Genomic DNA, 15,997 nt, shown 5'->3' on the forward strand with positions numbered 1-15,997 from the left:
TGCCCCATGGCAAAAACTAGAATTTCAGAAAATGTGCTTTAAAACGGCAGCATTTTCACTTAGCCTCATTACAAAATGTATAGAATAGCATTATAAAACAGCACATTGTTTTCAATGCACCATGGCAAAATTTGTTGAAATGCAGTAAATTGGCTGATCCCCCAAAAACTGTCGGTGCCACGGGCCCCAAATGCAGTAGTCTGGCCCTGGTGTAACATTCCCGTTATAAAACATAAACATGCCCTTTGACCAAGATTTAAAATCCAACACTCCAGTCAATCTGAGCAAATGAAGACTCCCTACTGTCTGCAGTCCAGTGTTTAGTGCTGACTCAGTCGACTCGTTATAAATGGCTCAGCACGCTACAGATACGCTCCTGGAGCTAAAACAAAAAGTTGGCAGTTGTATCGACGAAGCCAAGGACAGGCTTCATCGTCTTAGTAAAGACATATGGAGTTGCCCAGAACTCGCATATGAAGAAAGAAAGTCCCACGACAGGTTAGTTACATTTTTCTCAGAGGAGAAGGGATGGACTGTGGACAGTCATTTTAAGCTCGAGACAGCATTCCGTGCCATATGGGGACCTGTCGGTGGCAAGGAGAACAATAATGTCATAAATGTTGGTTTCTTGAGTGAATACGACGCACTGCCAGGCATTGGACATGCATGTGGCCATAACCTCATTGCGGAAATAGGAGCTGCTGCGGCGATCGGATTGAAAGCTTTGGTAGAACACACACCCGATTTCCCCGTCCCTGTACAGGTAAAATGTTTCAAGATATATTTTACGTGCAAGCTCACAGTTTCATTAAAATGTTGATTCAAAAGCGTTAACAAGAATGAGAAAGTATGCCTACTGTTTTTCTTCACGGTTTGTCAACTCTTGCACATTTTAGCAGTCCATATTGGAAACAGGTTCTGTGTGTCTCACCGACATAATAGGTCGTGCGAGCCGGCCACAAGGCACGCCCAAGTGCAAAGCACGCTCTCCACTTACCTCCAGTGTTCATTTTAGTGTTTAGTATTTTATTAGGATCCTCATTAGCTACAGCAGCGATATTCCGGGGACCACACAAAACAGAAAGCATGACATAATACAGAACATTAATAGGCCTACAGCAAAAGGACAGAATAAGAAGAATACACACTTTAAGTACATTTATTGCCTTAGCATTCCATTCATCATGTTCTCATAACCGCAAAACTGCAGCCATTCCATTTTCCCATATATTGTGATCCTTTGCTTTACTGTTACAGGTCCTGATATCCTAATCTCACAGCACCAGTTGTTCTGTTTAACACCACAGTGAATATCTCACATCAGGAACCATCTGTGTCCTTTCTTCATAATCACGTAACTCATAGACACTACTGAATGCAAGTGCAACACCAGAAAATATGAACGCAATAATCACGTGGAGTTTCGCTGAATTCGTTAACTCCTGCTCAGTTCCCCTGTCGTGAACAGAGGCACATATCATATCGAGTTGCACCTACATTTCACCCCTGCTATGTTCTCACGACGTGAACGCAGCAACCATGAATCGTATCGGGTTGCACGACCTCAGATAAATTCCCCGGCCGTGAATAAAGCAAAAGTAAAAACACCTCACTCCCGCCAGAGTTACACAAGCACAAACATTTCACAGAAATGTTGCATCAGCCTACACCTAAACATGACCGATCTGACATTCTGTATGGGGCTCCCGAGTGGCGCAGCAGTGTACGGCACTGCATCTTAGTGCAAGAGGCGTCAATACAGACCTTGGTTCGAATGCAAGCTGAATCCTATCCGGCCTGATTGGGAGTCCCGTAGGGCAACGCACAATTGGCCCAGAGTCGTCCGGGTTTGACCGGGTTATGCCGTCATTGTAAATAAGAATTTGTTCTTAACTGGCTTGCCTAGTTAAATTGAAAAAATGTGTGATGGAAACGTGGTGATTTTTCAGTCTGATCAACTGTAGTCTACTGTGATCAACTGGATGCTACTGATTACAACAGGCCTTGTCCCCCCTGGCAAGGATGAAGACATTTGTAATGTCGTGTATTTATATTCAATTTATTTGTGTTAGGATAAAATTGTTTTATCCTAACGCAAACACATGGGCTATAAATACATCAATTGATTTTCTGAAAATGTGAATGTAATCGAATTTGGTTTATATTTCAACTTGGGCTGGCTAGGTTACCTTGACCTTTTCAATCCACAATTATTAGCCTACCTGAATGTAAAAAAAACAACACAACAGTGATGGCATAGACTGTGAGTTGCTTTTTTAATTGCAGTTGCATAGGCCTACACGATGTAAACCTGCATAATGCAAGCTCAGCCCTGTGAGTTCTATTGTCCAGTTGTTCTCAAACGTTCACGAAAATGGTTTGTTCCTACAGACATTGAGTCAAGTGGCAGTGACTTGCTAAAGCAGGCAGACAGACAGACATCGAGCCATTCAGTTACTGTTTGGTTGAACATTAGAATGGGCACAACAAGTGACCAAAGCGACTTTGAGCATGGTCTGTGCCAGGCGCGCCAGCTCCAGGATCTCAGAAACTGGCGGGCTTCCTGGGTTTGTCAAGCACAACTGTGTCTAGGGTTTACAGAGAATGGTGCGTCAAACACAAAATATCCAATCAGCTGTAGTCCTGGGGGTTCGAAAACAGCTCTTTGATGAGAGAGGTCGAAGGAGAATGGAACGAATCGTGCAAGCTAACAGGTGCGCCATAAGCAGCATGAGTTCATGGCCCCATCCAGCCTGGTGTCAACGGTACAGGCTGGTGGTGGTGGGTGTAATGGTGTGGGGAGTGTTGACTTACAGTTCATATAAGGAAATCAGTCAATTGAAATAAATTCATTAGGCACGAATCTATGAATTTCACATGACCGGGCAGGGGCGTAGCCATGGGTGGGTCTGTGAGGGCATAGGCCCACCCACTGGGGAGCCAGGCCCAGCCAATCAGAATGAGTTCTTCCCTACAAAATGGCTTTATTACAGACATAAATACTCCTCAGTTTCATCAGCTGTCCGTGTGGCTGGTCTTAGACGATCCCGCTGGTGAAGAAGCCGGATGTGGAGGTCCTGGGCAGGTGTGCTTACGCGTGGTTTGCGGCTGTGTAATGATCATGCTGTTTAATCAGCATCTTTATATGCCACACCTGTCATGTGGGAGGATTATCTTGGCTAAATGCTCACTAACAGGGATGTAAACACATTTGTGCACAAAATTGGAGAAATAAGCTTTTTGTGCATATGGAACATTTCTGAGATCTTTTGACACTTTACATGTTGCATTTATATTTTTGTTCAGTATAGATGGGTGTATCTAATAAACTGGCCACTGAGTATATATTAAAGTGAGTCAAAATAGGCTGCCATGATGTTTGTTATTATGTACTAACCATGCTGTCACTGGTGTAGTGGAGGGTATATGCAGGTATATGCTGTATACCCACTTATTTTTCAGTGGGCGTTGTGTAAACTCACTTCTTAATCTCCACTGATACGCATCAATGTAGTGTAGTGGAGGTATATGCTGTATCAATTAATAGGGCTGATAGAACAGATTGGAATGTTTTGCTTAAAATGTTGATAAACTATTATTTATTCACATTTTAGGCACAACAATGTACACACGGCAGTAGGCCTAAGCATAAATGTTCAAAAATGCAATTTGCGTGAAAACACGTTCTAAAATGTGATGCAGAATGCACATGCAAGCGGTTTCACTAAATGGCTCGGGGAACAAATCATTGATATTTTGGGTCCATGGCCAGGAAACCCCCAGACCTTAATCCCATTGAGAACTTGTGGTCAATCCTCAAGAAGCAGGTGGACAAACAAAACCCCACAAATTCTGACAAACTCCAAGCATTGATTATGCAAGAATGAGCTGCCATCAGTCAGGATGTGGCCCAGAAGTTAATTGACAGCATGCCAAGGAGGATTGCAGAGGCCTTGAAAAAGAAGGGTCAACGCTGCAAATATTGACTCTTTGCATCAACTTCATGTTATTGTCAATAAAAGCCTTTGACACTTATGAAATGCTTGTAATTATACTTCAGTATTCCATTGTAACATCTCACAAAAATATCTAAAGATACTGAAGCAGCAAACTCTGAAAATTAATATTTGTGTCATTCTCAAAACTTTGTGGGAGGAACACCAGAAAATACGAATGCAATAATCACGTGGAGTTTCACTGAAGTCGTTAACTCCTGCTCAGTTCCCCTGTCGTGAACAGAGGCACATATCATATCGAGTTGCACCTACATTTCACCCCTGCTATGTTCTCACGACGTGAACGCAGCAACCATGAATCGTATCGGGTTGCACGACCTCAGATAAATTTCCCGGCCGTGAATAAAGCAAAAGTAAAAACACCTCACTCCCGCCAGAGTTACACAAGCACAAACATTTCACAGAAATGTTGCATCAGTCTACACCTAAACATTACCGATCTGACATGCTGTATGGGGCTCCCGAGTGGCGCAGCAGTGTACGGCACTGCATCTTAGTGCAAGAGGCGTCAATACAGACCTTGGTTCGAATCCAAGCTGAATCCTATCCGGCCTGATTGGGAGTCCCGTAGGGCAACGCACAATTGGCCCAGAGTCGTCCGGGTTTGACCGGGTTATGCCGTCATTGTAAATAAGAATTTGTTCTTAACTGGCTTGCCTAGTAAAATTGAAAAAATATGTGATGGAAATGTGGTGATTTTTCAGTCTGATCAACTGTAGTCTACTGTGATCAACTGGAGGCTACTGATTACAACCACAGCTGCATATGCTACAGGCCTTGTCCCCCCTGGCAAGGATGAAGACATTTGTAATGTTGTGTATTTATAGTCAATTTATAAAGGATAAATTAATTTTCTGAAAATGTGAATGTGATCGAATTTGGTTTATATTTCAACTTGGGCTGGCTAGGTTACCTTGACCTTTTCAATCCACAATTATTAGCCTACCTGAATGTAAAAAAAACAACACAACAGTGATGGCATAGACTGTGAGTTGCTTTTTTAATTGCAGTTGCATAGGCCTACACGATGTAAACCTGCATAATGCAAGCTCAGCCCTGTGAGTTCTATTGTCCAGTTGTTCTCAAACGTTCACGAAAATGGTTTGTTCCTACAGACATTGAGTCAAGTGGCAGTGACTTGCTAAAGCAGGCAGACAGACAGACATCGAGCCATTCAGTTACTGTTTGGTTGAACATTAGAATGGGCACAACAAGTGACCAAAGCGACTTTGAGCATGGTCTGTGCCAGGCGCGCCAGCTCCAGGATCTCAGAAACTGGCGGGCTTCCTGGGTTTGTCAAGCACAACTGTGTCTAGGGTTTACAGAGAATGGTGCATCAAACACAAAATAACAAATGTACACACGGCAGTAGGCCTTATGCGTAAATGTTCAAAAATGCAATTTGCGGGAAAACACCGTTCTAAAATGCGCACTGCACATGTAAGAGGTTTCATGGACAGAGATGGAAATATCCATTAGGAAGAGGGGGGATTTAAAGATGCAACAACTATCATGGGTTGTTAATATGATTAGGATAATGCCTTTGGCTGTTAGACAATGAAAGAACGTGGAAAGAAAACCAATAGAACAGGAGAACGCATATGAGGAAGTATTTATAAAAAATAATTGCCTATAAATATAGCTGGCTGTAAGGGTTTTCCTGTGGTGAAGGAGAAGCGGACCAAAATGCAGCGTGGTGGTTATTCATGTTCTTTAATAAAGGAACTAGACATGAAATAACTAACAAAACAATAAATGTGCGAAAACCTAAACAGTCCTATCTGGTGCAAACACAGAGACAGGAACAATCACCCACAAACACACAGTGAAACCCAGGCTACCTAAGTATGATTCTCAATCAGAGACAACTAATGACACCTGCCTCTGATTGAGAACCATATTAGGCCGAAACATAGAAATACCCAAAACCTAGAAAAACAAACAGACTGCCCACCCAACTCACGCCCTGACCATTCTAAATAAATACAAAACAAAGGAAATAAAGGTCAGAACGTGACACTGGCTATTATCTCCACATGCAAATAAAAGCCTCACGCTGGGAAAGAAAATCAGCTCTGCATTGTTGCCACCTCACTGTAACCCCCAACTCTAGGGTAACCTCCCTTACACATCCAATAACCTGAAGCATCATTCTTGAGCGCATTGTAAAATAGGATTTGCATGAACCTAATGCTCATTTTCTGGACACATTGACCAGCCAACTCTTCCTCCACAGGTGACAGTGTTGGGAACCCCAGCAGAAGAGGATGGAGGGGGTAAAATCGACCTGATAAGAGAGAGAGCGTTTGATGGCATGGACGTGGTATTCATGGCTCATCCCTCACAGGAGGATGCTTCCTGGCTTCCAGATGTGGCTGAACACGAGTAAGGTTATTTCAAGGGCTCACACACAACAGTCTAATTGTATTTTTGTGGCACCCGATGGCACTACATTCCTTTTATAGCGCACTACTAAAAGGGTACATATGGGAAACATACTCAATCTTTCATAATCCCACTTGTCATAGTTAATGGCTGCTAGAACGGAAAACATATTAGGTAGAGATCAATGTTGTAGAGTGCAATCCATTGTTGGCAGAGAACCCCTTGTAAAATATGCATGAACTCTGTACTGGGGCCCCTAGCTGCATTGCAGTGCTATTTCAGGCTGCAGTCAGACCAGTTGCAACATGTGAGATACCGCTGATGAATCTCAGAATAAACCAGATCAACGTCATGACTCTGAGGCCTAGGTCTGGTTTCTTGTTTCATTACCAGTGAAAGGCATAAGTTGATACACACTCAAAAATGTTGTAAGTGGTACTGACTAATAGAAGAGTAAACTTGTGTAAAAAAATATATATATATTCAGATAGTCACACACTCTAAATATGCTTCCAATATTTTATGGGTAAAGACCAACGTTTTGGCACAATTTTTCTATTTCCAGTGTCATAGTGAGATACCATGGCAAGGCATCTCATGCTGCAGCCTATCCCTGGGAAGGGGTCAACGCGCTGGACGCTGCTGTCCTTGCCTACAATAACCTTTCAGTGCTCAGACAGCAACTCAAGCCAGACTGGAGAATCCACGGTGAGGGACAGCTCAGTTAACATAAACACGTACTGTATGTTCCTCCTGATCTTGTCTTCAAGAGTAATATTTATTTCCACAATAACAACTTCAGAGCCATTTTAAACTCTACGCAGAAGGAATGCGAGGCCTGCAAACTCTATGCAGCAAACATTTACCAAATATAGTTCTACATTGCTTCCTTGTGTGGTCCTGTGCAGGTATCATCAAGCATGGAGGGGTGAAACCCAACATCATCCCTGCCTACACAGAGCTGGAGTACTATCTCCGAACTCCCTTGCGTAAAGACTTGCCCACCATCAAGGCCAAGGCTGAGATGTGTTTTAGAGCCGCTGCCATGGCAACTGGCTGTGAAGTAAGCACAATGACAAAATCACCACAAAGAAGAAAATAATATAATAATAATATAATCATTTAAGAGAAATATGTGAATAACTTATCTTTTTGCGTGTCACACATTATTGTTATATTTAACAAACAAATTTCCTCAACATAATTTTCCAAAGTAGGAAAATTAATTCAATTCTGAATTGAGTTATGAATTAGTCTATAATTAAAATTAAATTCTTGAATTTTAATTACATTCTAATTGGCCTCACTCCACAGGAAGCAGCATTTTTTATTGAATTTGATTGATAGGAAGTAGATTATTTTGACGTCATGTATGGTTACCAATACTATGTTTAACATGTTCTTGAAACATTTCATATTTAAAACTCATCCTAAAGTCTATTTAAATAATTACAGTCCTCTGGAAAAATTCTAAGAACATTTTGTAGGTTGTCTGTAATAATTCATAATTCACTTACATGTTATAAAATATTATGGGGGAAAATAATTTCCCAGAATGCATTAGATCATACACTCTAGAATTGAAGGGAGCAACCTAACACATCATGGCAAAAATACAAACAAAATACTGTTTGGCATCTTTCAGTTATATAATCCAGTTTATATTTGAAATATCTATATTCTTTGCAGTAATAAGTGGAAGATGCTTTTGGCAAAATGTTTGAGACTCATGTTTCATGTCTCCATTGATTTCTTTGAATTGGTTTGAATTAAATTCTACTTCCTTCAATTCAAATTCAATATGCTAAGCAAGTGATGCAACATTTTCCTAGTCTTTTAACTGGTGTAGGCTTTTTGAATGATATCCACAAACACAAATATAATTGTGCCTTCAGAAAGTATTTATATTCCTTAACTTATTCCACATTTTGTTGTGTTAAAGCCTGAATTCAAAATTGGTTAAATATTTTTGTTTTCTCACCCATCTACAGACAATACCCCATAATCACAAAGTGAAAACATGTTTTTAGAAATTCTATCAAATTTATTGAAAATAGAAATACAGAAATATCTAATTTACAGAAGTATTCACACCCCTGAGTCAATACTTTGTTGTAGATGCACCTTTGGCGGCGATTACAGCTGTGAGTCTTTTTAGGTAAGTCTATAAGAGCTTTGCACACCTGGGTTGTACAATATTTGTTCATTATTCTTTAAAAAAAATCAAGCTATGTCAAGTTATTTTGAATATCATTGCTAAAACAGCCATTTACATGTCTTGATTTTCAAGCCGATTTATGTCAACTGTAATTAGGTCACTTAGGAACATTCTATATCGTCTTTGTAAGCAACTCCAGTGTAGATTTCTTTTAGGTTATTGTCCTTCTGAAAGATGAATTTGTCTCCCAGTCTCTGTTGGAAAGCATACTGAACCAGGTTTTCCTCTAGGAGTTTGCCTGTATTCAGTTCCTTTTTATCCCAAAAAACTCCCTAGCCCTTGCCGATGACAAACATACCCATAACATGATGCAGCCACGACCATGCTTGAAAATATGAAGAGTGGTACTCAGTGATGTGTTGTGTTGGATTTGCTCCAATCATACCGTTTTCTATTCATTTCGTTGCCACATTTTTTGCAGTATTACTTAAGTGCCTTGTTGCAAACAGGATGCATGTTTTGGAATATTTTTATTCTGTAGAGCAGGTGTACCCAACCTTCTTTGATGTGAGATCTACTTTTTCATTTGCCAGTCTGATGAGATCTACCAGTCTCTAAATCTAAACCAACCAACAACAAGTATGAAACGCAACACACCACTGAGCATGGACCTGCTGCTATTTGATACCCAAATATAATGTGGACCAATAACATGTTTTCCACAAATAAGTGCAACTAATTTAATGTCCTACCTTAGTGTTACTTTTGGCATTGCGTGGATACTAGTAGTTTTTCATTGTCAAGGCTGTAGCAACTTGTTGCAAGTCTCATGCAGGCCACAAAGTGGTCATCAGTCATAGTAGATCTGTACTTAATGTGAGAAAATGCAGACTCACAGAGGTAGGTTGATCCAAAAAGGGCTGTTAAGTGGAGAGCACATATTCTTATGTTGGGATACTTCTCTAGCAGTAGCTCCTAGAACTCTTCCTTCATCTCAGTGGTTGCCCTGGAGTTCAGCTGAATGTCAATTTGAAGGGTGAGAATTTCAGTTTCTGCTATAGTTGTGTCCAACTGAACATGTGATCCCATTTTGGAGGCAATGACTTCCACATTTATGTCTGTGCCAAATGGAAAGCACATATAAGTGGCAATAGGCTCAAGTGATGCAAAGTCAGTGAAACGACTGTCAAACTCAAATAAGATGCTCTAGACTTATTGAACGCGGAATGAGACCATGCAACTCATTATGCGATATGTTAAGCACATTTTTACTCCTGAACTTATTTAAGCTGGCCATAACAAAGAGTTTGAATACTTATTGACACAAGACTATTAAGTTACATTTTTTTTTCAATATTTCTCTACAAACCAAATTCAACTTTGACATTATGGGGTATTGTGTGTAGATCAGAGGCACAATTTCAATAAAAATCCATTTAAAATTCTAAATGTAGAAAAAAGTAAGGAATTGTGAATACTTTCCGAAGGCACTGTATATCAATGACTGCGTTTTCACGAATTTGCTAATATAATCTTCAAGCCCATTCAAAAGATTAGGGGACATGATACGGCAGTAAAGAGGCGGTTACTTTTACAGAATATTCAAATTCTGATTCCTGTTGGGTGTGGCCAATGAGTTGAATATCATTAAATTCAGAAATTCCAAATGGACCCTAACCCTGATCCAAAGCGATTCACCAAAAATATATATTTTTTAAAGGTTGAACTGGAGTTCGCAAGGAATGCCTTTCACAATGTCCTGCGGAATCCCACCCTGCATGGGTTGTATGAGGTAAACGGCAAGGCTTTGGGGATGGAATTCACTACAGATGAAGATGTCCTCAAAAACACCTCTGGTAAGACAGCAACTGTGCTTTCCACAGGCTATATTGTGGTCATTGGAAGAACTAGGAGGCGATGTTCTTGTTATGCAATGAAACTGTAATGCTGTAATGTAGAATGAAAGACCTTTGAGTGTTTGTAATCTCCACAGGCTCCACAGACTTTGGCAATGTGTCTTTTATTGTTCCCGGAATCCACCCTTACTTTTACATTGGCTCAGATGCTCTAAACCACACAGAGGAATACACCGTAGCTGCTGGTATGTCTTTCTCATACACCTGAAGTCAATTAGAAACACAGTAGACACGGTGCATTCGGAAAGTATTCAGGCCCCTTGACTTTTTCCACATTTTGTTATGTTACAGCCTTATTCTAAAATTGAATACATTGTTTTTTCCCCTCATCAATCTATACACAATAACCCATAATGAAAAAGCCAAAACAGGTTTTCTGAAATTGTAGCAAATGTATTAAAAATAAAACACTGAAATATAACATTTACATAAGTATTCAGACTCTTTACTCAGTACTTTGTTGAAGCACCTTTGGCAGCGATTACAGCCTTGAGTCTTCTTGGGTATGACACTACAAGCTTGGCAGACCTGTATTTGGAGAGTTTCTTCCATTCTTCTCTGCAAATTCTCTCAAGCTCTGTCAGGGTGGATTGGGGCCACTCAAGGACATTCAGAGACTTGTCCCGAAACGCAGGAGTGGCTGTCTTGGCTGTGCGCCAAACTTCTTTAATTTAAGAATGATGGAGGCCACTGTGTTCTTGGGGATCTTCAATGTTGCCATTCCCCAGATCTGTGCCGTGACACAATCCTTTCTCGGAGCTCTACGGACAATTCCTTTGACCTCATGTCTTGGTTTTTGCTCTGACATGCACTGTCAACTGTGGGACCTTATATAGACAGGTGTGCCTTTTCAAATCATGTCCAATCAATGGAATTTACCACGGGTGGACTCCAATCAAGTTGAAGAAACATCTTAAGGATGATCAATGGCAACAGGATGCACCTGAGCTAAATTTCGAGTCTGATAGCAAAGTGTCTGAATACTTATGTAATTAAGTTTTTTTTAAATATATATATAAATCTGCAAACATTTCTAAAAAACTGTTTTTGCTTTGTCATTATGGGGTATTGTGTGTAGATTGATGAGGGAAACAAATCATTGAATCAATTTTAGAGTCTGTAACGTATCAAAATGTGGAAAAGGGGAAGGGGTCTGAATACATTCTGAATGAGCTGTAGTCTACTCCATTAGATAGATAAAAGTTTTTTTCCCCCCAGTTCAGTTCAGTAAGTCTTTATTGTCCCAGAAGGGCAAATATGAGTGCAGCATAAACATAAAAAAATATGTATGAAACACAAACAGGTTTGCCTACCCCTGTTTTACAGTAGCTGTCCAGTGAAAATACAGTACAGTACCAGTCAAAAGTTTGGACACCAATGGTTTTTCTTTATTTGTACTTTTTTTCTACATTTTCGAATACTAGTGAAGACATCCAAACTATGAAATTACACATATGGAATCATGTAGTAACCAAAAAAGTGTGTAACACTCTTGATGCCAAGAGTGTGCAAAGAGTGTCTGTTACTTGAATTTGTGAAGCATTTATTTGGGCTGCAATTTCTGAGGCTTGTAACTCTAATGAATTTATCCTCTGCAGCAAAGATAACTCTGGGTCTTCTTTTCCTGTGGCGGTCCTCATGAGAGCCGTTCATCGTAGTGCTTGATGGTTTTTGCGACTGCACTTGAAAAAACTTTCAAAGTTCTTTAAATTTTCCAGATTGACTGACCTTCATGCCTTGAAGTAATGATCAATTGTCATTTCTCTTTTGCTTTTTTGAGCTGTTCTTGCCATAAAATGGACTTGGTATATTACCAAATAGGGCTATCTTCTATATATATACCCCCCCCTCAAATGCATTAAGAAGGAAAGAAATTCCACAAATTAACTTTTAACAAGCACACCTGTTATTTGAAATGCATTCCAGATGGCTACCTCATGAAGCTGGTTGAGAGAATGCCAAGAGTGTGTAAAGCTGTCATCAAGGCAAAGGGTGGCTACTTTGAAAGATCTCAAATATAAAATATATTTGGATTTGTTTAACATTTTTTTGGTTACTACATGATTCCATATGTGTTATTTCATAGTTTTGATGTCTTCACTATTATCCTACAATGTAGAAAATAGTACACATAAAGAAAAACCCTGCAATGAGTAGGTGTGTCCAAACTTCTGACTGGTACTGTATATTATGTAATATAGTATTCAACCATTCAACCATTTTTCACATAGGCTTACTTGTGTGTGTCTCTGAATCCATCGTCTAGGTGATGATAAAGCTCAGTTCTACACCCTGCGGGCGGCCAAGGCTCTGGCCATGACAGCACTGGATGTGCTGCTGTGCCCAGAGCTGCTGCAGAGAGCCAGAGAGGAGTTAAAGGAGGCTAACCTAAAGGAGGAGCGGGCCCTGAGAGGGGCCTCAGAGGCCAAACATTGTGGAGGGGCAGCCCAGCACTGAACCACATACTGTATACTAACAGTAGGCTCTGGCAGATAGCCTACCATGTCATCTCCTGCCCACCTGATTCAACCAATCAACTTCATGATCTTATTGAAATTAATTACCTAACTTAGTGTGGGGCTAGAACAAAACCCTGTGATCTGTAGCTCTCTGTTGACCAATGTTTGTGTTCACTGATCTTTCTGGTCAAAGGTAACCATAATAGAGTGAAATACTACTGATCCGCTGGTCAGTTTTGATATTCCAACAGCTGATGATGGGCTATTGATAGGAGGAAAATCTTAATCAACTTGATTTTCAGCCATTTATGGGGCCCTAAAAACACTATTTGGTGCTTCTACCAAAGATATGAGTCTCTGTTATGTGTGAGCACTTGAATTGTTATTATCATTACATTATAAAAACACCCTCATTACATTTTGTAAAGCCTTTTCTTTTGTAGGATATACCTTTCCAGGTTTTGGTTGAAATTAGGCTTAACTCCAAACAAATGTCATATCAATGTGGCATTGGATAAGCAGGTTTAATTTCAAATACGTTGCTCGCCTGATCACTGGGCTCAAAGAACCAATCACACAATGTCTGTTGGAGACAGACAGGTCTCCTTATAAGGTGCCACTCGCCCGCCCACTGGTCATTCTCGCCTCTCTTCCTTGCGGAAGAGACTATGCTCACTATGCTCACTAAAGTCTTCCTACTGAACTGTTCTCAAGCGAACAGTAAGGTTAACACTGCCAAACTTGGGGCCTCAGCTCCTGTCGATGGTGTTGAGTACTGACCAAAAGGAAAGTTTTGCTTTGAGTATACAGCTAGCTATCGAAACTTAGTTAGCCCACACCGCAAGGCTCGCTGGAAAGTTAGTTAAACACACCAGCATTACTACCTGCAAAGGTAACATTGCTAGCTCCTGTCTCTTGTCTAGCTAGCTCAAAAGTTAGCTAAAAACACTACAACGGGCTAGCTCTCGCCGGAAGACTTAGCTAAGCTGGGTAACATGCTAGGTCAGCACTCGCTTTCCCGTGCACCCTGTGCACGGTATGGACTTTCCCAAGACCGCCCTCAAGTGAAGGCTGTGAAGAGCAGTCCTTTTGTGGGCCCTATCACCCTCACAGCCTGCAGGTGAGGAGGCTACCACGCAACCTCAACCCACATGGGTGGAGGTAGCAGAGAGTTACCCAGAGGACTTCAAACCACTGTTTGATGAGCTTGCAGCGGGGGAAGGGGAAGGGGACCTTGTCATTGACACGTTTGGTGATTTGATTTGATTTGATTTGACGAGGAAATGACTGGCATCTTCCCAGAGGAAGAAGAGGGGGAAGAGGAAGCCCCAGGCTTGAGGCCCTCTTCCTACCTCAGTGGAGCTAGGATACCCAATGACAGATTCGGACTTATCGATGTCTGCAGACGGACAGTGGTCAGACTCAAGATCGCGGAGGAGGACAGGGGCTTTGGCAAGCCGCCGGTGGTCGAGCCGTCACTGGCTAACCACCTCAACCCCAGTGCCTCGTCAATGACCACCACTGCTCTCCCTGAAGCGTTTCACCGCCTCCATATTCCATAAGGTCTACATATCTACGGCATGTTCTGTATGTGCATTGAACGTAATGTCCCTACTGTTGGCTTACCAGGCCAATTTGTTGCTAGAGATAGGCAATATCTTAGGCAAAGGCACAGTCATCCAGTACCTATGGGACGATATCTGTCATTGCAGATCTCAACCTCCGGGCCTCCAGAGTCGTCATACAAGGTTGTGGGCGCGCCATGAGCCTTGCGGTGGTGGAGCCTTGTGGCTCAACATGTCCAGCCTCTCGCACAAGGAAAAGGCAGATTTCCTCCATAGTCCTATCGCATCGAAGGAACTGTTTAGGCCTTCTGTCGCCATCATAACCGATACACAAGAACTTTGTACGGTAGGCGAAGCCTTTAACTTCTGTTGTCCCCAAGAAGCGTCTGCTAAATGACGGCAGCGTAGCCTAGTGGTTAGAGCATAGGACTAGTAACCGAAAGGTTGCAAGTTCAAATCCCCGAGCTGACAAGGTACAAAATCTGTCGTTCTGCCCCTGAACAGGCAGTTAACCCACTGTTCCTAGGCCATCATTGAAAATAAGAATTTGTTCTTAACTGACTTGCCTAGTTAAATAAAGGTAAAAAAAAAAAAGATCTGGGTAACGTGGTAACCTGCTCTCCCCTTCCATGAGCCAAGGCCTTGTGGTAGGGAGAGGGCAACATGCTGGCACCAGGATTGTCTGCAACGCAAAACCCTCAGCAACGCACCAGGCTGCGAACCCTTAGTTCGACTCTCCTAACAGAGGTCAGCGGGGGAAGCGGTCCTAAGCTGCTGCCTCATCGAGGTCCCGCCCACTTAATTCCCTTGGGGAAAGAAGGGACGTCCTACCTAGGGGTACGCCTCCAGCGGCAGTGAGGGGCATCCAACAGTTTACTTCGTGTCCCGACCTGCACTTCTTTTTTAAAGAGATTAATTTGTTCAAAACCGTTGTCTTTCTCTCTCTTTGAGTCTACTACTCACCACATTTTAGACACTGCAGTGCTAGCTAGCTGTAGCTTATACTTTCAGTACTAGATTCATTCTCTGACCTTTTGATTGGGTGGATAACATGTTGCAAAAGCTCTGATGAGTTGGCGGATGTCCTCCATAAGTTGTCATAATTACTATGTAAGTCTATGGAAAAGGGTGAAGCTAGCTGTCCTCCGGCTACACCATGGTGCTACCCTACAGAGTGCTGCTGAGGCTACTGTAGACCTTCATTGCAAACACAGTGTGTTTGAATCAATTATTTGTGAATATATTTTGTATCGGTTTATCTAAAAAGGCTAACTTTTTAAATGTTGCACAAAATAAATAAATAAATGAGATTCACTGAGGAGGATGGTCCTCCCCTTCCTCCTCTGGGGAGCTTCCACTGTCACAGACTGTCTCTCAGCGCTCCGTAACTGGAAGAGACCCTCGATCTTCTTCTCACGCGCTCCCCTAAGGGGTAGTGTCATCGTGAACAGGGTGGGGTGAAGTGCACGAGGATCCCCACAGCACTGCCATACCTTAA

The 15,997-nt window shown here is 41.7% G+C and overlaps 1 protein-coding gene across 1 annotated transcript; it reads left to right on the plus strand.

The window, feature by feature from the left end:
• Positions 1-257: 257 nt before the first annotated feature.
• On the plus strand, positions 258-13,352 carry LOC112217503 (peptidase M20 domain-containing protein 2). Its single transcript, XM_024377823.2, has 7 exons — positions 258-763; positions 6,253-6,401; positions 6,967-7,109; positions 7,310-7,464; positions 10,280-10,415; positions 10,553-10,660; positions 12,742-13,352. Exons 1-7 carry the CDS (start codon positions 350-352, stop codon positions 12,930-12,932), a joined length of 1,296 nt encoding a protein of 431 aa, XP_024233591.1. The 5' UTR covers positions 258-349; the 3' UTR covers positions 12,933-13,352.
• The last annotated feature ends 2,645 nt before the right edge of the window (positions 13,353-15,997 follow it).

This window comes from Oncorhynchus tshawytscha, linkage group LG18 (assembly GCF_018296145.1).
Source record: "Oncorhynchus tshawytscha isolate Ot180627B linkage group LG18, Otsh_v2.0, whole genome shotgun sequence".
Taxonomy (NCBI): Eukaryota; Metazoa; Chordata; class Actinopteri; order Salmoniformes; family Salmonidae; genus Oncorhynchus; species Oncorhynchus tshawytscha.